The following is a 22,265-nucleotide window of genomic DNA, read 5'->3' as shown; positions in this document are numbered from 1 at the left end:
GGCCCTCTCCACCTAAACTGTGCAGTACCCTCCTGCCACGTAGGCCTGGAGAGCACAGGGATGTTACAAAGCTCTCTGCACCATCCTTAGGTACTGCATAGATAATCTTGAGGCCGGATAGTAGATAAAAGCAGCTTGAGGACTGGGACCGTATGTTACACTCTCTGAATCTTCTTTAACGTCTACGGAGCCAAGGCTTGGCCTGTCAGTCCAAAGTTACCACAGGGATGAGTCTCCTCCATCACGTGTGGTCCCCTGGTGTACTGACAGACACATATTCTCAGAAGGAACGAACGACTTGGATTGATTCCTTTTTGGCTTCCCTCTTAGGCCCCAATAAATGGCTGTCGATGTGAACCCCTGATCAACAAGCTGGAGAATCAGTTGGAGGCAACTGTGGAGGAGATCAAAGCAGAGCTGGTGTCGGTTCAGGATAAGATGAACACGAAGCTGGGGCACATGGAGAATAAGACCCAGCACCAAGTAAGCGGTTGCCATCCTTCCAATGGCGTGGTGTCCTGGCAGAAAATGAAATCAGACCTCAGCACACCTTTCTGTTCTGCAGACTCTGCCCTGAGCATGTCGGGCAGGCTGTCAGGGAAAGAGACCTATGATTTCTTTTTTTTCCTAATTTTATTTCTTTATACAGCTGGTTCTTATTAGTTACCTATTTTATACATACTAGTGTATACATGTCAATCCCAGTCTCCCAATTCATCCCACCACGACCCCACCCTCCTGCCGCTTTCCCCGCTTTGTGTCCATACCTTTTTTCTCTACATCTGTGTCTCTATTTCTGCCCTGCAAACTGGTTCATCTGTACCATTTTTCTACGTTCCACATACATGCGTTAATATACGATATTTGTTTTTCTTTCTGATCTACTTCACTCTGTATGATAGTCTCTAGATCCATCCACGTCGCTATAAATGACCCAATTTCATTCCTTTTTATGGCTGAGTAATATTCCATTGTATATATGCACATCTTCTTTATCCATTCGTCTGTCGATGGTCATCTAGGTTGCATCCATGTCCTGGCTGTTATAAACAGTGCTGCAATGAACATTGGGGTTCATGTGTCTTTTTGCATTATGGTTTTCTCTGGGTATATGTCCAGTAGTGGGATTGCTGGGTCATATGGTAATTCTATTTTCAGTTTTTTAAGGGACCTCCATACTGTTCTCCATAGTGGCTGTACCGATTCACATTCCCAGCAGTAGTGCAAGAGGGTTCCCTTTTCTCCACACCCTCTCCAGAATTTATTGTTTGTAGATTTTTGGATGATGGCCATTCTGACAAGTGTGAGGTGATACCTCATTGTAGTTTGGATTTGCATTTCTCTAATGATTAGTGATGTTGAGCATCCTTTCATGTGTTTGTTGGCCATCTGTATGTCTTCTTTGGAGAAATGTCTATTTAGGTCTTCTGCCCATTTTTGGATTGGGTTGTTTGTTTTTTTGATATTGAGCTGTATGAGCTGCTTGTATATTTTGGAGATTAATCCATTGTTAGTTGTTTTGTTTGCAAATATTTTCTCCCACTCTGAGGGTTGTCTTTTCATCTTGTTTGTAGTTTCCTTTGCTGTGCAAAAGCTTTTAAGTTTCATTAGGTCCCATTTGTTTATTTTTATTATTTCCATTATTCTAGGAGGTGGATCAAAAAGGATCTTGCAGTGATTTATGTCATAGAGTGTTCTGCCTATGTTTTCCTCTAAGAATTTTATAGTATCTGACCTTACATTTAGGTCTTTAATCCATTTTGAGTTTATTTTTGTGTATGGTGTTAGGGAGTGTTCTAATTCCATTCTTTTACATGTAGCTGTCCAGTTTTCCCAGCACCACTTATTGAAGAGACTGTCTTTTTTCCATTGTATATCCTTGCCTCCCTCATCATAGATTAGCTGACCATAGGTGCATGGGTTTATCTCTGGGCTTTCTATGCTGTTCCATTGATCTATATTTGTTTTTGTGCCAGTACCACATTGTCTTGATTACTGTAGCTTTGTAGTATAGTCTGAAGTCAGGGAGCCTGATTCCTCCAGCTCCGTTTCTTTCCCTCGAGAACGCTTTGGCTATTCGGGGTGTTTTGTGTCTCCATACAAATTTGAAGTTTTTTTGTTCTAGTTCTGTAAAAAATGCCATTGGTAATTTGATAGGGATTGCATTGAGTCTGTAGATTGCTTTGGGTAATTTAGTCATTTTCATAATATTGATTCTTCCAATCCAAAAACATGGTATATCTCTCCATCTGTTTGTATCATCTTTAATTCCTTTCATCAGTGTCTTGTAGTTTTCTGCATACAGGTCTTTTTTCTCCCTAGATAGGTTTATTCCTAGGTATTCTATTCTTTTTGTTGCAGTGGTAAATGGGAGTGTTTCCTTAATTTCTTTTTCAGATTTTTCATCATTAGTGTATAGAAATGCCAGAGATTTCTGTGCATTAATTTTGTATCCTGCAACTTTACCAAATTCATTGATTAGCTCTAGTAGTTTTCTAGTGGCATCTTTAGGATTCTCTATGTATAGTATCATGTCATCTGCAAACAGTGACAACTTTACTTCTTTTCCAATTTGGATTCCTTTTATTTCTTTTTTTTCTCTGATTGCTGTGGCTAGGACTTCCAAAACTATGTTCAGTAATAGTGGTGAGAGTGGACATCCTTGTCTTGTTCCTGATCTGGGAGGAAATGCTTTCAGTTTTTCACCATTGAGAATGATGTTTGCTGTGGGTTTGTCGTATATGGCCTTTGTTATGTTGAGGTAGGTTCCCTCTATGCCCACTTTCTGTAGAGTTTTTATCATAAATGGGTGTTGAATTTTGTCAAAAGCTTTTTCTGCATCTATTGAGATGATCTTATGGTTTTTCTTCTTCAGTTTGTTAATGTGGTGTATCACATTGATTGATTTGCATATATTGGAGAATCCTTGCATCCCTGGGATAAATTCCACTTGATCATGGTGTATGATCCTTTTAATGTGCTGCTGGATTCTGTTTGCTAGTGTTTTGTTGAGGATTTTTGCATCTATATTCATCAGTGATATTGGTCTGTAATTTTTTTTTTTGTAGTATTTTTGTCTGGTTTTGGTATCAGGGTGATGGTGGCTTCGTAGAATGAGTTTGAGAGTGTTTCTTCCTCTGCAAATATTTGGAAGAGTTTGAGAAGGATGGGTGCTTTTAGCTCTCCTTTAAATTTGTGATAGAATTCACCTGTGAAGGCATCTGGACCTGGACTTTTGTTTGTTGAAAGATTTTTACTCACAGTTTAAATTTCATGTAATTGGTCTGTTCATATTTTCTATTTCTTCCTGGTTTAGTCTTGGAAGGTTTGTCTTTCTAAGAATTTGTCCTTTTCTTCCAGGTTGTCCATTTTATTGGCATAGAGTTGCTTGTAGTAGTCTCTTAGGATGCTTTGTATTTGTGTGGTGTCTGTTGTAACTGCTCCTTTTTCATTTCTAATTTTATTGATTTGAGTCCTCTCCTTTTTCTTGATGAGTCTGGCTAATGGATTATCAATTATGTTCATCTTCTCAAAGAACCAGCTTTTAGTTTTATTGATCTTTGCTATTGTTTTCTTTGTTTCTGTTTCATTTATTTCTGATCTGATCTTTATGATTTCTTTCCTTCTGCTAACTTTGGGTTTTGTTTGTTCTTCTTTCTCTAGTTCCTTTAGGTGTAAGGTTAGATTGTTTATTTGAGATTTTTCTTGTTTTTTGAGGTAGGCTTGTATTGCTATAAACTTCCCTCTTAAAACTGCTTTTGCTGCATCCCATAGGTTTTGGATCATCGTGTTCTCATTGTCATTTGTCTCTAGGTATTTTTTTATTTCCTCTTTGATTTCTTCAGTGATCCGTTGGTTATTTAGTAACATATTGTTTAGCATCCATGTGTTTGTGTTTTTTATGTTTTTGTCCCTGTAATTGATACTAATCTCAGAACGTTGTGATCAGAAAAGATGCTTGATATGATTTCAGTTTTCTTAAATTTACTGAGGCTTGATTTGTGACCCTAGATGAGATCTATCCTGGAGAATATTCCATACGCACTTGAGAAGAAAGTGTAATCTGCTGTCTTTGGATGGAATGTCCTATAAATATCAATTAAATCTATCTGGTCTCTTGTGTCATTTAAAGCTTGTGTTTCCTTATTAAGTTTCTGTTTGGATGATCTGTCCATTGGTGTAAGTGAGGTGTTAAAGTCCCCCACTATTATTGTGTTACTGTTGATTTCCTCTTTTATAGCTCTTAGCAGTTGCCTTCTGTATCGAGGTGCTCCTATGTTTGGTGCATATGTATTTGTAACTGTTATATCTTCTTCTTGGATTGATCCCTTGCTCATTATGTAGTGTCCTTCCTTGTCTCTTGTAACATTCTTTATTTTAAAGTTTATTTTATCTGTCATAAGTACTGCTACTCCAGCTTTCTTTTGATTTCCATATCCATGGAATATCTTTTTCCATCCCCTCGCTTTCAGTCTGTATGTGTCCCTAGGTCTGAGGGGGTCTTTTGTAGACAGCACATATATGGATCTTGTTTTCGTATCCATTCAGCGAGCCTGTGTCTTTTGGTTGGAGCATTTAATCCATTCACGTTTAAGGTAATTATTGCTATGTATGTTCCTATGACCATTTTCTTAATTGTTTTGGGTTTGTTTTTGTAGGTCCTTTTCTTCTCTTGTGTTTCCCACTTAGAGAAATTCCTTTAGCATTTGTTGTAGAGCTGGTTTGGTGGTGCTGAATTCTTTTAGCTTTTGCTTGTGTGTAACACTTTTGATTTTTCCGTTGAATCTGAATGAGATGCTTTCTGGATAGAGTAATCTTGGTTGTAGTTTTTTCCCTTTCATCACTTTAAATATGTCATGCCACTCCATTCAGGCTTGTAGAGTTTCTGCTGAGAAATCAGCTGTTAACCTTATGGGACTTCCCTTGTATGTTATTTGTCATTTTTCCTTTGCTGCTTTCAGTAATTTTTCTTTGTCTTTAATTTTTGCCAGTTGGATTACTATGTGTCTCGGCATGTTTCTCCTTGGGTTTATCCTGTATGGGACTCTCTGTGCTTCCCAGACTTGGGTGGCTATTTCCTTTCCCACGTTAGGGAAGTTTTTGACTATAATCTCTTCAGATGTTTTCTCGGGTCCTTTCTCTCTGTCTCTTCTCCTTCTGGGACCTCTGTAATGTGAATGTTGTGTTTAATGTGGTCCCAGAGGTCCCTTAGGCTGTCTTCATTTCTTTTCATTCTTTTTTCTTTATTCTGTTCAGCAGTGAATTCCAGCATTCTGTCTTCCAGGTCACTTATCTGTTCTTCTGCCTCAATTCTTCTGCTATTGATTCCTTCTCGTTTATTTTTCATTTCAGTTATTGTATTGTTCATCTCTGTTAAACATTTCTTGTATCTTCTCGATCTTTGCCTCCATTCTTTTTCCGAGGTCCTGGATCATCTTCCTTATAATTATTCTGATTTCTTTTTCTGGAAGGTTGCCTATCTCCACTTCATTTACGTGTTTTTCTGGGGTTTTATCTTGTTCCTTCATCTGATACATAGCCCTAACTCTTCATCTTGTCTGTCTTTCTATGAATGTGGTTTTTGTTTCACAGGCTGCAGAATTGTAGTTCTTCTTGCTTCTGTCTGCCCTCTGGTGGATGAGGCTATCTAAGAGGCTTGTGCAAGTTTCCTGATGGGAGGGACTGGTGGTGGGTAGAGCTGGGTGTTACTCTGATGGGCAGAGCTCAGTAAAACTTTAATCCACTTGTCTGCTGATGAGTAGGTTTGGGTTCCCTTCCTGTTGGTTGTTTGGCCTGAGGCAACCGAACACTGGAGCCTACCCGGGTTCTTTGGTGGGGCTAATGGCGGACTCTGGAAGGGCTCACGCCAAGGAGTACTTCCCAGAACTTCTGCTGCCAGTGTCCTTGTCCCTGTAGTGAGCCACAGCTACCCCCCACCTCTGCAGGACACCTTCCAACACTAGCAGGTTAGGTCTGGTTTAGTCTCCTATGTGGTCACTGCTCCTTACCCTGGGTCCTGATGCACACACTACTTTGTGTGTGCCCTGCAAGAGTGGAGTCTCTGTTTCCCCCCAGTCTTTTCAGAGTCCTGCAGTTAAACCCCACTAGCTTTCAAAGTGTGATTCTCTAGGAATTCCTCCTCCCATTGCCAGACCCCCAGGTTGGGAAGCCTGACGTGGGGCTCAGAACCTTCACTCCAGTGAGTGGACTTCTGTGGTCTAAGTGTTCTCCAGTTAGTGAGTCACCCACCCAGCAGTTATAGGATTTGATTTTATTGTGATTGTGCCCCTCCTACTGTCTCATTGTTGCTTCTCCTTTGTCTTTGGATGTGGGGTATCTTTTTGGTAAGTGCCAGTGTCTTCCTGTTGATGATTGTTCAGCAGTTAGTTGTGATTCTGGTGCTCTTGCAAGGGGGAGTGCGAGCAAGTCCTTCTACTCCACCATCTTCCAGATGATGTGTGATTCCTTTAAAGGCATTGACTTAACATTTTTTAGGAGCATGTTTAAATTGCTTCTGATTATAAAAATAACATATACCCATTATGGAGCATTTTTTAAAAATATGAAAACTAGGAAGGAAAATAAAATCACCTATGAGCCCATTATGATGAGAAAGCACTATTAATATTTGGGTTTATTTTCTTCCAGTCTTTTTATGTCTGTGTGCTTTACACCCGTTTCCCACTGCTCACTAAAGTAATATAATGATGTCTGTCTTGTTTTATTTTTCCACCTTTATTTTGAAAGTTAGCATACATACAGAAAAGTTGAAATGATAGCTTGCTTGTTCACTCTCCACCTAGGTTCAACCAGTCGTTACTATGTTGCCACGTTTGCTTTGTCTCTCACACACTTTTTGTTCTCTTGCTGAACTGTTTGAGATTTAGCCATAGACGGTCCTGACCCCTCACTCTAAGTACTCCACAGCACATTGACTAAGAGTGAGGGTTTTGTCCTTCCTAACACAGTACCATTTTCATATCTGAGAAAATTAACACTAATTGCATAATATCCATCCATATTCAGATTTTCTCATTTCTCCGAAAATGTTTTTCTTCTTCTTTTTTTTTTTTTTTACTATTTTTTATTTTTGGCTGTGTCTTCATTGCTGCATGCAAGCTTTCTCTAGTTGTGGCGAGCAGGGGTTATTCTTTGTTGCGGAGCATGGGCTCTAGAGCACAGGCTTAGTAGTTCTGGCGCACAGGCTTAGTAGCTCCGCGGCATGTGGGATCTTCCGGACCAGGGCTCGAACCCGTGTGCCCTGAATTGGCAGGCAGATTCTTTCTTTTTCTTTTTAAACAACTTTATTGGAGTACTATTGCCTTACAATTGTGTGTTAGTTTCTGCTTTATAACAAAGTGAATCAGTTATACATATACATATATTACTATATCTCTTTCCTCTTGCATCTCCCTCCCTGCCACCCTCACTATGCCACCCCTATAGGTGGTCACAAACCACCGAGCTGATCATGTGCTATGTGGCTGCTTCCCACTAACAATCTATTTTACGTTTGGTAGTGTATATATGTCCATGTAACTCTCTAACCTTGTCACAGCTTACCTTTCCCCCTCCCCATATCCTCAAGTCCATTCTTTAGTACGTCTGTGTCTTCATTCCATCTTACCCCTAGGTACTTCATGACCTTTTTTTTTCTCTTAGATTCCATATATACGTGTTACCATACAGTATTTGTTTTTCTCTTTCTGACTTCACGCTGTATGACAGACTCTAGGTCCGTCCACCTCACTACAAATAACTCAATTTCGTTTCTTTATATGGCTGAGTAATACTCCATTCTATATACGTGCCACATCTTCTTTATCCATTCATCGGATGATGGACACTTAGGTTGTTTCCATCTCTGGGCTGTTGTAAATAGAGCTGCAAAGAACATTTTAGTACAACACTCTTTTTGAATTATGGTTTTCTCAGGGTATATCCCCAGTAGAGGGATTGCTGGGTCATATGGTAATTCTATTTTTTTTTTCTGCGGTACGCGGGCCTTTCACTGTTGTAGCCTCTCCCATTGGGAAGCACATGCTCCGTACACGCAGGTGCAGCAACCATGGATTACACGCCCAGCCGCTACGTGGCATGTGGGATCCTCCCGGACCGGGACACGAACCTGTGTCCCCGTCATTGGCAGGCGGACTCTCAACCATTGCGCCACCGTGGAAGCCCTATATTTTGTTTTTTTGGGAAACCTCCATACTGTTCTCCATAGTGGCTGTACCGATTCACATTCCCAGCAGTAGTGCAAGAGGGTTCCCTTTTCTCCACACCCTCTCCAGCATTTATTGTTTCTAGATTTTTGGATGATGGCCCTTCTGACTGGTGTGAGATGATACCTCATTGTGGTTTTGAGTTGCATTTCTCTACTGATTAATGATGTTGAGCATTCTTTCATGTGTTTGTTGGCAGTCTGTATATCTTCTTTGGAGAAATGTCTATTTAGGTCTTCTGCCCATTTTTGGATTGGGTCGTTTGTTTTTTTGTTATTGAGCTGCATGAGCTGCTTGTAAATTTTGGAGATGAATCCTTTGTCCGTTGCTTCATGTGAAAATACTCGCTCCCATTCTGAGGGTTGTCTTTTGGTCTTGTTTATGGTTTCCTTTGCTGTGCAAAAGCTTTGAAGTTTCATTAGGCCCCATTTGTTTATTTTTGTTTTTATTTCCATTTCTCTAGTAGGTGGGTCAGAAGGGATCTTGCTGTGATTGATGTCATAGAGTGTCCTGCCTATGGTTTCCTCTAGGAGTTTGATAGTTTCTGGCCTTACGTGTAGGTCTTTAATCCATTTTGAGCTTATTTTTGTGTATGGTGTTAGGGAGCGATCTAATCTCATACTTTTACATGTACCTGTCCAGTTTTCCCAGCACCGTTTATTGAAGAGGCTGTCCTTTCTCCACTGTACATTCCTGCCTCCTTTATCAAAGGTAAGGTGACCATATGTGCGTGGGTTTATCACTGGGCTTTCTATGCTGTTCCTTTGATCCGTGTTTCTGGTTTTGTGCCAGTACCATACTGTCTTGATTACTGTAGCTTTGTAGTATAGTCTGAAGTCAGGGAGCCTGACTCCTCCAGCTCCGTTTTTCGTTCTCAAGGTTGCTTTGGCTATTCGGGGTCTTTTGTGTTTCCATACAAATTGTGAGATTTTTTGTTCTAGTTCTGTGAAAAATGCCGGTGGTAGTTTGCTAGGGATTGCACTGGATCTGTAGATTGCTTTGGGTAGTAGAGTCATTTTCACAATGTTGATTCTTCCAATCCAGGAACATGGTGTATCTCTCCATCTATTTGTATCATCTTTAATTTCTTTCACCAGTGTCTTATAATTTTCTGCATACAGGTCTTTTGTCTCCTTAGGTAGGTTTATTCCTAGATATTTTATTCTTTTTGTTGCAGTGGTAAACGGGAGTGTTTTCTTGATTTCACTTCCAGGTTTTTTCATCATCAGTGTATAGGAATGCCAGAGATTTCTGTGCATTAATTTTGTATCCTGCTGCTTTACCAAATTCATTGATTAGCTCTAGTAGTCTTCTTGGGAGCATCTTTAGGATTCTCTATGTATAGTATGATGTCATGTGCAAACAGTGACAGCTTTACTTCTTCTTTTCCGATTTGTATTCCTTTTAATTCTCCTCTGATTGCTGTGGCTAAAACTTCCAAAACTATGTTGAATAAGAGTGGCGAGAGTGGGCACCCTTTACTTGCTCCTCATCTTAGTGGAAATGGTTTCAGTTTTTCACCACTGAGGACGATGTTGGCTGTGGTTTTGTCATACATGGCCTTTATTATGTTGAGGAAAGTTCCCTCTGTGCCTACCTTCTGCAGGGTTTTTATCATAAATGGGTGTTGAATTCTGTCGAAAGCTTTCTCTGCATCTGTGGACGTGAGCATATGGCTTTTCTCCTTGAGGTTGTTAGTGTGGTGTATCACATTGATTGATTTGCGTATGTTGAAGAATCCTTGCATTCCTGGAATAAACCCCCCTGGATCATGGTGTATGATCCTTTTAATGTGCTGCTGGATTCTGTTTGCTAGTAGTTTGTTGAGGAGTTTTGCATCTATGTTTATCAGTGATATTGGCCTGTAGTTTTCTTGCTTTGTGACATCTTTGTCTGGTTTTGGTATCAGGGTGATGGTGGCCTCGTAGAATGAGTTTGGGAGTGTTCCTCCCTCTGCTATATTTTGGAAGAGTTTGAGAAGGATAGGTGTTAACTCTTCCCTAAATGTTTGATAGAATTTGCCTGTGAAGCCATCTGGTCCTGGGCTTTTGTTTGTTAGGAAGATTTTTAATCACAGTTTCAATTTCAGTGCTTGTGATCGGGCTGTTCATATTTTCCATTTCTCCCTGATTCACTCTTGGCAGGTTGTGCATTTCTAAGAATTTGTCCATTTCTTCCAGGTTGTCCATTTTATTGGCATAGAGGTGCTTGTAATCCCTCGTGATCCTGTGTGTATTTCTGCAATATCAGTTGTTACTTCTCCTTTTTCCGTTTTTTTTTATTTTTTTTATTTTTTTTTACCTCTTATTGGAGTATGATTGCTTTATAATGGTGTGTTAGTTTCTGCTTTATAACAAAGTGAATCAGTTATACATATACGTATGTTCCCATATCTCTTCCCTCTTGCGTCTGCCTCCCTCCCACCCTCCCTATCCCAACCCTCTAGGTGGTCACAAAGCCCCGAGCTGATCTCCCCGTGCTACGCGGCTGCTTCCCACTAGCTCTCTATTTTAACGTTTGGTGGTGTATATATGTCCATGCCACTCTGTCACTTTGTCACAGCTTACTCTTCCCCCTCCCCATATCCTCAAGTCCGTTCTCTAGTAGGTCTGTCTTTATTCCTATCTTGCCCCTAGGTTCTCTATGACATTTTTTTCCTCTTAAATTCCCTACATATGTGTTAGCATATGGCATTTGTCTTTCTCTTTCTGACTTAACTTCACTCTGTGTGACAGACTCTAGGTCCATCCACCTCATTACAAATAGCTCAATTTCGTTTCTTTTTATGGCTGAGTACTATTCCATTGTATATATGTGCCACATCTTCTTTATCCATTCATGCGATGATGGACACTTAGGTCGTTTCCATCTCCGGGCTATTGTAAATAGAGCTGCGATGAACATTTTGGTACATGACTCTTTTTGAATTATGGTTTTCTCAGGGTATATGCCCAGTAGTGGGATTGCTGGGTCATATGGTAGTTCTATTTGTAGTTTTTTAAGGAACCTCCATACTGTTCTCCATAGTGGCTGTACCGATTCACATTCCCAGCAGTAGTGCAAGAGGGTTCCCTTTTCTCCACACCCTCTCCAGCATTTATTGTTTCTAGATTTTTGGATGATGGCCCTTCTGACTGGTGTGAGATGATACCTCATTGTGGTTTTGAGTTGCATTTCTCTACTGATTAATGATGTTGAGCATTCTTTCATGTGTTTGTTGGCAGTCTGTATATCTTCTTTGGAGAAATGTCTATTTAGGTCTTCTGCCCATTTTTGGATTGGGTCGTTTGTTTTTTTGTTATTGAGCTGCATGAGCTGCTTGTAAATTTTGGAGATGAATCCTTTGTCCGTTGCTTCATGTGAAAATACTCGCTCCCATTCTGAGGGTTGTCTTTTGGTCTTGTTTATGGTTTCCTTTGCTGTGCAAAAGCTTTGAAGTTTCATTAGGCCCCATTTGTTTATTTTTGTTTTTATTTCCATTTCTCTAGTAGGTGGGTCAGAAGGGATCTTGCTGTGATTGATGTCATAGAGTGTCCTGCCTATGGTTTCCTCTAGGAGTTTGATAGTTTCTGGCCTTACGTGTAGGTCTTTAATCCATTTTGAGCTTATTTTTGTGTATGGTGTTAGGGAGCGATCTAATCTCATACTTTTACATGTACCTGTCCAGTTTTCCCAGCACCGTTTATTGAAGAGGCTGTCCTTTCTCCACTGTACATTCCTGCCTCCTTTATCAAAGGTAAGGTGACCATATGTGCGTGGGTTTATCACTGGGCTTTCTATGCTGTTCCTTTGATCCGTGTTTCTGGTTTTGTGCCAGTACCATACTGTCTTGATTACTGTAGCTTTGTAGTATAGTCTGAAGTCAGGGAGCCTGACTCCTCCAGCTCCGTTTTTCGTTCTCAAGGTTGCTTTGGCTATTCGGGGTCTTTTGTGTTTCCATACAAATTGTGAGATTTTTTGTTCTAGTTCTGTGAAAAATGCCGGTGGTAGTTTGCTAGGGATTGCACTGGATCTGTAGATTGCTTTGGGTAGTAGAGTCATTTTCACAATGTTGATTCTTCCAATCCAGGAACATGGTGTATCTCTCCATCTATTTGTATCATCTTTAATTTCTTTCACCAGTGTCTTATAATTTTCTGCATACAGGTCTTTTGTCTCCTTAGGTAGGTTTATTCCTAGATATTTTATTCTTTTTGTTGCAGTGGTAAACGGGAGTGTTTTCTTGATTTCACTTCCAGGTTTTTTCATCATCAGTGTATAGGAATGCCAGAGATTTCTGTGCATTAATTTTGTATCCTGCTGCTTTACCAAATTCATTGATTAGCTCTAGTAGTCTTCTTGGGAGCATCTTTAGGATTCTCTATGTATAGTATGATGTCATGTGCAAACAGTGACAGCTTTACTTCTTCTTTTCCGATTTGTATTCCTTTTAATTCTCCTCTGATTGCTGTGGCTAAAACTTCCAAAACTATGTTGAATAAGAGTGGCGAGAGTGGGCACCCTTTACTTGCTCCTCATCTTAGTGGAAATGGTTTCAGTTTTTCACCACTGAGGACGATGTTGGCTGTGGTTTTGTCATACATGGCCTTTATTATGTTGAGGAAAGTTCCCTCTGTGCCTACCTTCTGCAGGGTTTTTATCATAAATGGGTGTTGAATTCTGTCGAAAGCTTTCTCTGCATCTGTGGACGTGAGCATATGGCTTTTCTCCTTGAGGTTGTTAGTGTGGTGTATCACATTGATTGATTTGCGTATGTTGAAGAATCCTTGCATTCCTGGAATAAACCCCCCTGGATCATGGTGTATGATCCTTTTAATGTGCTGCTGGATTCTGTTTGCTAGTAGTTTGTTGAGGAGTTTTGCATCTATGTTTATCAGTGATATTGGCCTGTAGTTTTCTTGCTTTGTGACATCTTTGTCTGGTTTTGGTATCAGGGTGATGGTGGCCTCGTAGAATGAGTTTGGGAGTGTTCCTCCCTCTGCTATATTTTGGAAGAGTTTGAGAAGGATAGGTGTTAACTCTTCCCTAAATGTTTGATAGAATTTGCCTGTGAAGCCATCTGGTCCTGGGCTTTTGTTTGTTAGGAAGATTTTTAATCACAGTTTCAATTTCAGTGCTTGTGATCGGGCTGTTCATATTTTCCATTTCTCCCTGATTCACTCTTGGCAGGTTGTGCATTTCTAAGAATTTGTCCATTTCTTCCAGGTTGTCCATTTTATTGGCATAGAGGTGCTTGTAATCCCTCGTGATCCTGTGTGTATTTCTGCAATATCAGTTGTTACTTCTCCTTTTTCCGTTTTTTTTTATTTTTTTTATTTTTTTTTACCTCTTATTGGAGTATGATTGCTTTATAATGGTGTGTTAGTTTCTGCTTTATAACAAAGTGAATCAGTTATACATATACGTATGTTCCCATATCTCTTCCCTCTTGCGTCTGCCTCCCTCCCACCCTCCCTATCCCAACCCTCTAGGTGGTCACAAAGCCCCGAGCTGATCTCCCCGTGCTACGCGGCTGCTTCCCACTAGCTCTCTATTTTAACGTTTGGTGGTGTATATATGTCCATGCCACTCTGTCACTTTGTCACAGCTTACTCTTCCCCCTCCCCATATCCTCAAGTCCGTTCTCTAGTAGGTCTGTCTTTATTCCTATCTTGCCCCTAGGTTCTCTATGACATTTTTTTCCTCTTAAATTCCCTACATATGTGTTAGCATATGGCATTTGTCTTTCTCTTTCTGACTTAACTTCACTCTGTGTGACAGACTCTAGGTCCATCCACCTCATTACAAATAGCTCAATTTCGTTTCTTTTTATGGCTGAGTACTATTCCATTGTATATATGTGCCACATCTTCTTTATCCATTCATGCGATGATGGACACTTAGGTCGTTTCCATCTCCGGGCTATTGTAAATAGAGCTGCGATGAACATTTTGGTACATGACTCTTTTTGAATTATGGTTTTCTCAGGGTATATGCCCAGTAGTGGGATTGCTGGGTCATATGGTAGTTCTATTTGTAGTTTTTTAAGGAACCTCCATACTGTTCTCCATAGTGGCTGTACCGATTCACATTCCCAGCAGTAGTGCAAGAGGGTTCCCTTTTCTCCACACCCTCTCCAGCATTTATTGTTTCTAGATTTTTGGATGATGGCCCTTCTGACTGGTGTGAGATGATACCTCATTGTGGTTTTGAGTTGCATTTCTCTACTGATTAATGATGTTGAGCATTCTTTCATGTGTTTGTTGGCAGTCTGTATATCTTCTTTGGAGAAATGTCTATTTAGGTCTTCTGCCCATTTTTGGATTGGGTCGTTTGTTTTTTTGTTATTGAGCTGCATGAGCTGCTTGTAAATTTTGGAGATGAATCCTTTGTCCGTTGCTTCATGTGAAAATACTCGCTCCCATTCTGAGGGTTGTCTTTTGGTCTTGTTTATGGTTTCCTTTGCTGTGCAAAAGCTTTGAAGTTTCATTAGGCCCCATTTGTTTATTTTTGTTTTTATTTCCATTTCTCTAGTAGGTGGGTCAGAAGGGATCTTGCTGTGATTGATGTCATAGAGTGTCCTGCCTATGGTTTCCTCTAGGAGTTTGATAGTTTCTGGCCTTACGTGTAGGTCTTTAATCCATTTTGAGCTTATTTTTGTGTATGGTGTTAGGGAGCGATCTAATCTCATACTTTTACATGTACCTGTCCAGTTTTCCCAGCACCGTTTATTGAAGAGGCTGTCCTTTCTCCACTGTACATTCCTGCCTCCTTTATCAAAGGTAAGGTGACCATATGTGCGTGGGTTTATCACTGGGCTTTCTATGCTGTTCCTTTGATCCGTGTTTCTGGTTTTGTGCCAGTACCATACTGTCTTGATTACTGTAGCTTTGTAGTATAGTCTGAAGTCAGGGAGCCTGACTCCTCCAGCTCCGTTTTTCGTTCTCAAGGTTGCTTTGGCTATTCGGGGTCTTTTGTGTTTCCATACAAATTGTGAGATTTTTTGTTCTAGTTCTGTGAAAAATGCCGGTGGTAGTTTGCTAGGGATTGCACTGGATCTGTAGATTGCTTTGGGTAGTAGAGTCATTTTCACAATGTTGATTCTTCCAATCCAGGAACATGGTGTATCTCTCCATCTATTTGTATCATCTTTAATTTCTTTCACCAGTGTCTTATAATTTTCTGCATACAGGTCTTTTGTCTCCTTAGGTAGGTTTATTCCTAGATATTTTATTCTTTTTGTTGCAGTGGTAAACGGGAGTGTTTTCTTGATTTCACTTCCAGGTTTTTTCATCATCAGTGTATAGGAATGCCAGAGATTTCTGTGCATTAATTTTGTATCCTGCTGCTTTACCAAATTCATTGATTAGCTCTAGTAGTCTTCTTGGGAGCATCTTTAGGATTCTCTATGTATAGTATGATGTCATGTGCAAACAGTGACAGCTTTACTTCTTCTTTTCCGATTTGTATTCCTTTTAATTCTCCTCTGATTGCTGTGGCTAAAACTTCCAAAACTATGTTGAATAAGAGTGGCGAGAGTGGGCACCCTTTACTTGCTCCTCATCTTAGTGGAAATGGTTTCAGTTTTTCACCACTGAGGACGATGTTGGCTGTGGTTTTGTCATACATGGCCTTTATTATGTTGAGGAAAGTTCCCTCTGTGCCTACCTTCTGCAGGGTTTTTATCATAAATGGGTGTTGAATTCTGTCGAAAGCTTTCTCTGCATCTGTGGACGTGAGCATATGGCTTTTCTCCTTGAGGTTGTTAGTGTGGTGTATCACATTGATTGATTTGCGTATGTTGAAGAATCCTTGCATTCCTGGAATAAACCCCCCTGGATCATGGTGTATGATCCTTTTAATGTGCTGCTGGATTCTGTTTGCTAGTAGTTTGTTGAGGAGTTTTGCATCTATGTTTATCAGTGATATTGGCCTGTAGTTTTCTTGCTTTGTGACATCTTTGTCTGGTTTTGGTATCAGGGTGATGGTGGCCTCGTAGAATGAGTTTGGGAGTGTTCCTCCCTCTGCTATATTTTGGAAGAGTTTGAGAAGGATAGGTGTTAACTCTTCCCTAAATGTTTGATAGAATTTGCCTGTGAAGCCATCTGGTCCTGGGCTTTTGTTTGTTAGGAAGATTTTTAATCACAGTTTCAATTTCAGTGCTTGTGATCGGGCTGTTCATATTTTCCATTTCTCCCTGATTCACTCTTGGCAGGTTGTGCATTTCTAAGAATTTGTCCATTTCTTCCAGGTTGTCCATTTTATTGGCATAGAGGTGCTTGTAATCCCTCGTGATCCTGTGTGTATTTCTGCAATATCAGTTGTTACTTCTCCTTTTTCCGTTTTTTTTTATTTTTTTTATTTTTTTTTACCTCTTATTGGAGTATGATTGCTTTATAATGGTGTGTTAGTTTCTGCTTTATAACAAAGTGAATCAGTTATACATATACGTATGTTCCCATATCTCTTCCCTCTTGCGTCTGCCTCCCTCCCACCCTCCCTATCCCAACCCTCTAGGTGGTCACAAAGCCCCGAGCTGATCTCCCCGTGCTACGCGGCTGCTTCCCACTAGCTCTCTATTTTAACGTTTGGTGGTGTATATATGTCCATGCCACTCTGTCACTTTGTCACAGCTTACTCTTCCCCCTCCCCATATCCTCAAGTCCGTTCTCTAGTAGGTCTGTCTTTATTCCTATCTTGCCCCTAGGTTCTCTATGACATTTTTTTCCTCTTAAATTCCCTACATATGTGTTAGCATATGGCATTTGTCTTTCTCTTTCTGACTTAACTTCACTCTGTGTGACAGACTCTAGGTCCATCCACCTCATTACAAATAGCTCAATTTCGTTTCTTTTTATGGCTGAGTACTATTCCATTGTATATATGTGCCACATCTTCTTTATCCATTCATGCGATGATGGACACTTAGGTCGTTTCCATCTCCGGGCTATTGTAAATAGAGCTGCGATGAACATTTTGGTACATGACTCTTTTTGAATTATGGTTTTCTCAGGGTATATGCCCAGTAGTGGGATTGCTGGGTCATATGGTAGTTCTATTTGTAGTTTTTTAAGGAACCTCCATACTGTTCTCCATAGTGGCTGTACCGATTCACATTCCCAGCAGTAGTGCAAGAGGGTTCCCTTTTCTCCACACCCTCTCCAGCATTTATTGTTTCTAGATTTTTGGATGATGGCCCTTCTGACTGGTGTGAGATGATACCTCATTGTGGTTTTGAGTTGCATTTCTCTACTGATTAATGATGTTGAGCATTCTTTCATGTGTTTGTTGGCAGTCTGTATATCTTCTTTGGAGAAATGTCTATTTAGGTCTTCTGCCCATTTTTGGATTGGGTCGTTTGTTTTTTTGTTATTGAGCTGCATGAGCTGCTTGTAAATTTTGGAGATGAATCCTTTGTCCGTTGCTTCATGTGAAAATACTCGCTCCCATTCTGAGGGTTGTCTTTTGGTCTTGTTTATGGTTTCCTTTGCTGTGCAAAAGCTTTGAAGTTTCATTAGGCCCCATTTGTTTATTTTTGTTTTTATTTCCATTTCTCTAGTAGGTGGGTCAGAAGGGATCTTGCTGTGATTGATGTCATAGAGTGTCCTGCCTATGGTTTCCTCTAGGAGTTTGATAGTTTCTGGCCTTACGTGTAGGTCTTTAATCCATTTTGAGCTTATTTTTGTGTATGGTGTTAGGGAGCGATCTAATCTCATACTTTTACATGTACCTGTCCAGTTTTCCCAGCACCGTTTATTGAAGAGGCTGTCCTTTCTCCACTGTACATTCCTGCCTCCTTTATCAAAGGTAAGGTGACCATATGTGCGTGGGTTTATCACTGGGCTTTCTATGCTGTTCCTTTGATCCGTGTTTCTGGTTTTGTGCCAGTACCATACTGTCTTGATTACTGTAGCTTTGTAGTATAGTCTGAAGTCAGGGAGCCTGACTCCTCCAGCTCCGTTTTTCGTTCTCAAGGTTGCTTTGGCTATTCGGGGTCTTTTGTGTTTCCATACAAATTGTGAGATTTTTTGTTCTAGTTCTGTGAAAAATGCCGGTGGTAGTTTGCTAGGGATTGCACTGGATCTGTAGATTGCTTTGGGTAGTAGAGTCATTTTCACAATGTTGATTCTTCCAATCCAGGAACATGGTGTATCTCTCCATCTATTTGTATCATCTTTAATTTCTTTCACCAGTGTCTTATAATTTTCTGCATACAGGTCTTTTGTCTCCTTAGGTAGGTTTATTCCTAGATATTTTATTCTTTTTGTTGCAGTGGTAAACGGGAGTGTTTTCTTGATTTCACTTCCAGGTTTTTTCATCATCAGTGTATAGGAATGCCAGAGATTTCTGTGCATTAATTTTGTATCCTGCTGCTTTACCAAATTCATTGATTAGCTCTAGTAGTCTTCTTGGGAGCATCTTTAGGATTCTCTATGTATAGTATGATGTCATGTGCAAACAGTGACAGCTTTACTTCTTCTTTTCCGATTTGTATTCCTTTTAATTCTCCTCTGATTGCTGTGGCTAAAACTTCCAAAACTATGTTGAATAAGAGTGGCGAGAGTGGGCACCCTTTACTTGCTCCTCATCTTAGTGGAAATGGTTTCAGTTTTTCACCACTGAGGACGATGTTGGCTGTGGTTTTGTCATACATGGCCTTTATTATGTTGAGGAAAGTTCCCTCTGTGCCTACCTTCTGCAGGGTTTTTATCATAAATGGGTGTTGAATTCTGTCGAAAGCTTTCTCTGCATCTGTGGACGTGAGCATATGGCTTTTCTCCTTGAGGTTGTTAGTGTGGTGTATCACATTGATTGATTTGCGTATGTTGAAGAATCCTTGCATTCCTGGAATAAACCCCCCTGGATCATGGTGTATGATCCTTTTAATGTGCTGCTGGATTCTGTTTGCTAGTAGTTTGTTGAGGAGTTTTGCATCTATGTTTATCAGTGATATTGGCCTGTAGTTTTCTTGCTTTGTGACATCTTTGTCTGGTTTTGGTATCAGGGTGATGGTGGCCTCGTAGAATGAGTTTGGGAGTGTTCCTCCCTCTGCTATATTTTGGAAGAGTTTGAGAAGGATAGGTGTTAACTCTTCCCTAAATGTTTGATAGAATTTGCCTGTGAAGCCATCTGGTCCTGGGCTTTTGTTTGTTAGGAAGATTTTTAATCACAGTTTCAATTTCAGTGCTTGTGATCGGGCTGTTCATATTTTCCATTTCTCCCTGATTCACTCTTGGCAGGTTGTGCATTTCTAAGAATTTGTCCATTTCTTCCAGGTTGTCCATTTTATTGGCATAGAGGTGCTTGTAATCCCTCGTGATCCTGTGTGTATTTCTGCAATATCAGTTGTTACTTCTCCTTTTTCCGTTTTTTTTTATTTTTTTTATTTTTTTTTACCTCTTATTGGAGTATGATTGCTTTATAATGGTGTGTTAGTTTCTGCTTTATAACAAAGTGAATCAGTTATACATATACGTATGTTCCCATATCTCTTCCCTCTTGCGTCTGCCTCCCTCCCACCCTCCCTATCCCAACCCTCTAGGTGGTCACAAAGCCCCGAGCTGATCTCCCCGTGCTACGCGGCTGCTTCCCACTAGCTCTCTATTTTAACGTTTGGTGGTGTATATATGTCCATGCCACTCTGTCACTTTGTCACAGCTTACTCTTCCCCCTCCCCATATCCTCAAGTCCGTTCTCTAGTAGGTCTGTCTTTATTCCTATCTTGCCCCTAGGTTCTCTATGACATTTTTTTCCTCTTAAATTCCCTACATATGTGTTAGCATATGGCATTTGTCTTTCTCTTTCTGACTTAACTTCACTCTGTGTGACAGACTCTAGGTCCATCCACCTCATTACAAATAGCTCAATTTCGTTTCTTTTTATGGCTGAGTACTATTCCATTGTATATATGTGCCACATCTTCTTTATCCATTCATGCGATGATGGACACTTAGGTCGTTTCCATCTCCGGGCTATTGTAAATAGAGCTGCGATGAACATTTTGGTACATGACTCTTTTTGAATTATGGTTTTCTCAGGGTATATGCCCAGTAGTGGGATTGCTGGGTCATATGGTAGTTCTATTTGTAGTTTTTTAAGGAACCTCCATACTGTTCTCCATAGTGGCTGTACCGATTCACATTCCCAGCAGTAGTGCAAGAGGGTTCCCTTTTCTCCACACCCTCTCCAGCATTTATTGTTTCTAGATTTTTGGATGATGGCCCTTCTGACTGGTGTGAGATGATACCTCATTGTGGTTTTGAGTTGCATTTCTCTACTGATTAATGATGTTGAGCATTCTTTCATGTGTTTGTTGGCAGTCTGTATATCTTCTTTGGAGAAATGTCTATTTAGGTCTTCTGCCCATTTTTGGATTGGGTCGTTTGTTTTTTTGTTATTGAGCTGCATGAGCTGCTTGTAAATTTTGGAGATGAATCCTTTGTCCGTTGCTTCATGTGAAAATACTCGCTCCCATTCTGAGGGTTGTCTTTTGGTCTTGTTTATGGTTTCCTTTGCTGTGCAAAAGCTTTGAAGTTTCATTAGGCCCCATTTGTTTATTTTTGTTTTTATTTCCATTTCTCTAGTAGGTGGGTCAGAAGGGATCTTGCTGTGATTGATGTCATAGAGTGTCCTGCCTATGGTTTCCTCTAGGAGTTTGATAGTTTCTGGCCTTACGTGTAGGTCTTTAATCCATTTTGAGCTTATTTTTGTGTATGGTGTTAGGGAGCGATCTAATCTCATACTTTTACATGTACCTGTCCAGTTTTCCCAGCACCGTTTATTGAAGAGGCTGTCCTTTCTCCACTGTACATTCCTGCCTCCTTTATCAAAGGTAAGGTGACCATATGTGCGTGGGTTTATCACTGGGCTTTCTATGCTGTTCCTTTGATCCGTGTTTCTGGTTTTGTGCCAGTACCATACTGTCTTGATTACTGTAGCTTTGTAGTATAGTCTGAAGTCAGGGAGCCTGACTCCTCCAGCTCCGTTTTTCGTTCTCAAGGTTGCTTTGGCTATTCGGGGTCTTTTGTGTTTCCATACAAATTGTGAGATTTTTTGTTCTAGTTCTGTGAAAAATGCCGGTGGTAGTTTGCTAGGGATTGCACTGGATCTGTAGATTGCTTTGGGTAGTAGAGTCATTTTCACAATGTTGATTCTTCCAATCCAGGAACATGGTGTATCTCTCCATCTATTTGTATCATCTTTAATTTCTTTCACCAGTGTCTTATAATTTTCTGCATACAGGTCTTTTGTCTCCTTAGGTAGGTTTATTCCTAGATATTTTATTCTTTTTGTTGCAGTGGTAAACGGGAGTGTTTTCTTGATTTCACTTCCAGGTTTTTTCATCATCAGTGTATAGGAATGCCAGAGATTTCTGTGCATTAATTTTGTATCCTGCTGCTTTACCAAATTCATTGATTAGCTCTAGTAGTCTTCTTGGGAGCATCTTTAGGATTCTCTATGTATAGTATGATGTCATGTGCAAACAGTGACAGCTTTACTTCTTCTTTTCCGATTTGTATTCCTTTTAATTCTCCTCTGATTGCTGTGGCTAAAACTTCCAAAACTATGTTGAATAAGAGTGGCGAGAGTGGGCACCCTTTACTTGCTCCTCATCTTAGTGGAAATGGTTTCAGTTTTTCACCACTGAGGACGATGTTGGCTGTGGTTTTGTCATATATGGCCTTTATTATGTTTAGGAAAGTGGGATCTCTTGGTCCGTTCTATAGTATTTTTAATTTCATTTATTGTGTTGTTCATCATTGCTTGTTTCATCTTTGGTTCTTCTAGGTCCTTGTTAAATGTTTCTTGCATTTTTTCTATTCTATTTGCAAGATTTTGGATCCTCTTTCCTGTCATTATTCTGAATTCTTTTTCAGGTAGACTGCTTATTTTCTCTTCATTTATTAAGTCTGGTGGGGTTTTATCTTGCTCCTTCATCTGCTGTGTGTTTCTATGTCTTCTCATTTTGCTTATGTTACTGTGTTTGGGGTCTCCTTTTTGCTGGCTGCAGGTTCGTAGTTCCTGTTATTTTTGGTGTCTGTCCCCAGTGGCTAAGGTTGG

At 40.2% G+C, this 22,265-nt stretch overlaps 1 protein-coding gene across 4 annotated transcripts in view; it reads left to right on the top strand.

Annotated features, from left to right (window-relative positions):
- The window catches only part of ANKRD6 (ankyrin repeat domain 6), a 217,670-nt gene that overhangs the window by 167,690 nt on the left and 27,715 nt on the right, over positions 1-22,265 (top strand). For all 4 annotated transcript variants that reach the window (XM_060168181.1, XM_060168182.1, XM_060168180.1 and 1 more), the window contains one exon: positions 331-483. In XM_060168181.1, coding sequence (XP_060024164.1) covers positions 331-483 — 153 coding nt within the window. The remainder of the gene's footprint in view (positions 1-330; positions 484-22,265) is intronic.

Source organism: Lagenorhynchus albirostris, chromosome 12, assembly GCF_949774975.1.
Source record: "Lagenorhynchus albirostris chromosome 12, mLagAlb1.1, whole genome shotgun sequence".
Taxonomy (NCBI): Eukaryota; Metazoa; Chordata; class Mammalia; order Artiodactyla; family Delphinidae; genus Lagenorhynchus; species Lagenorhynchus albirostris.
Note: the sequence above shows the minus strand (reverse complement) of the source record. Positions and strands in the feature narration are given on the sequence as shown.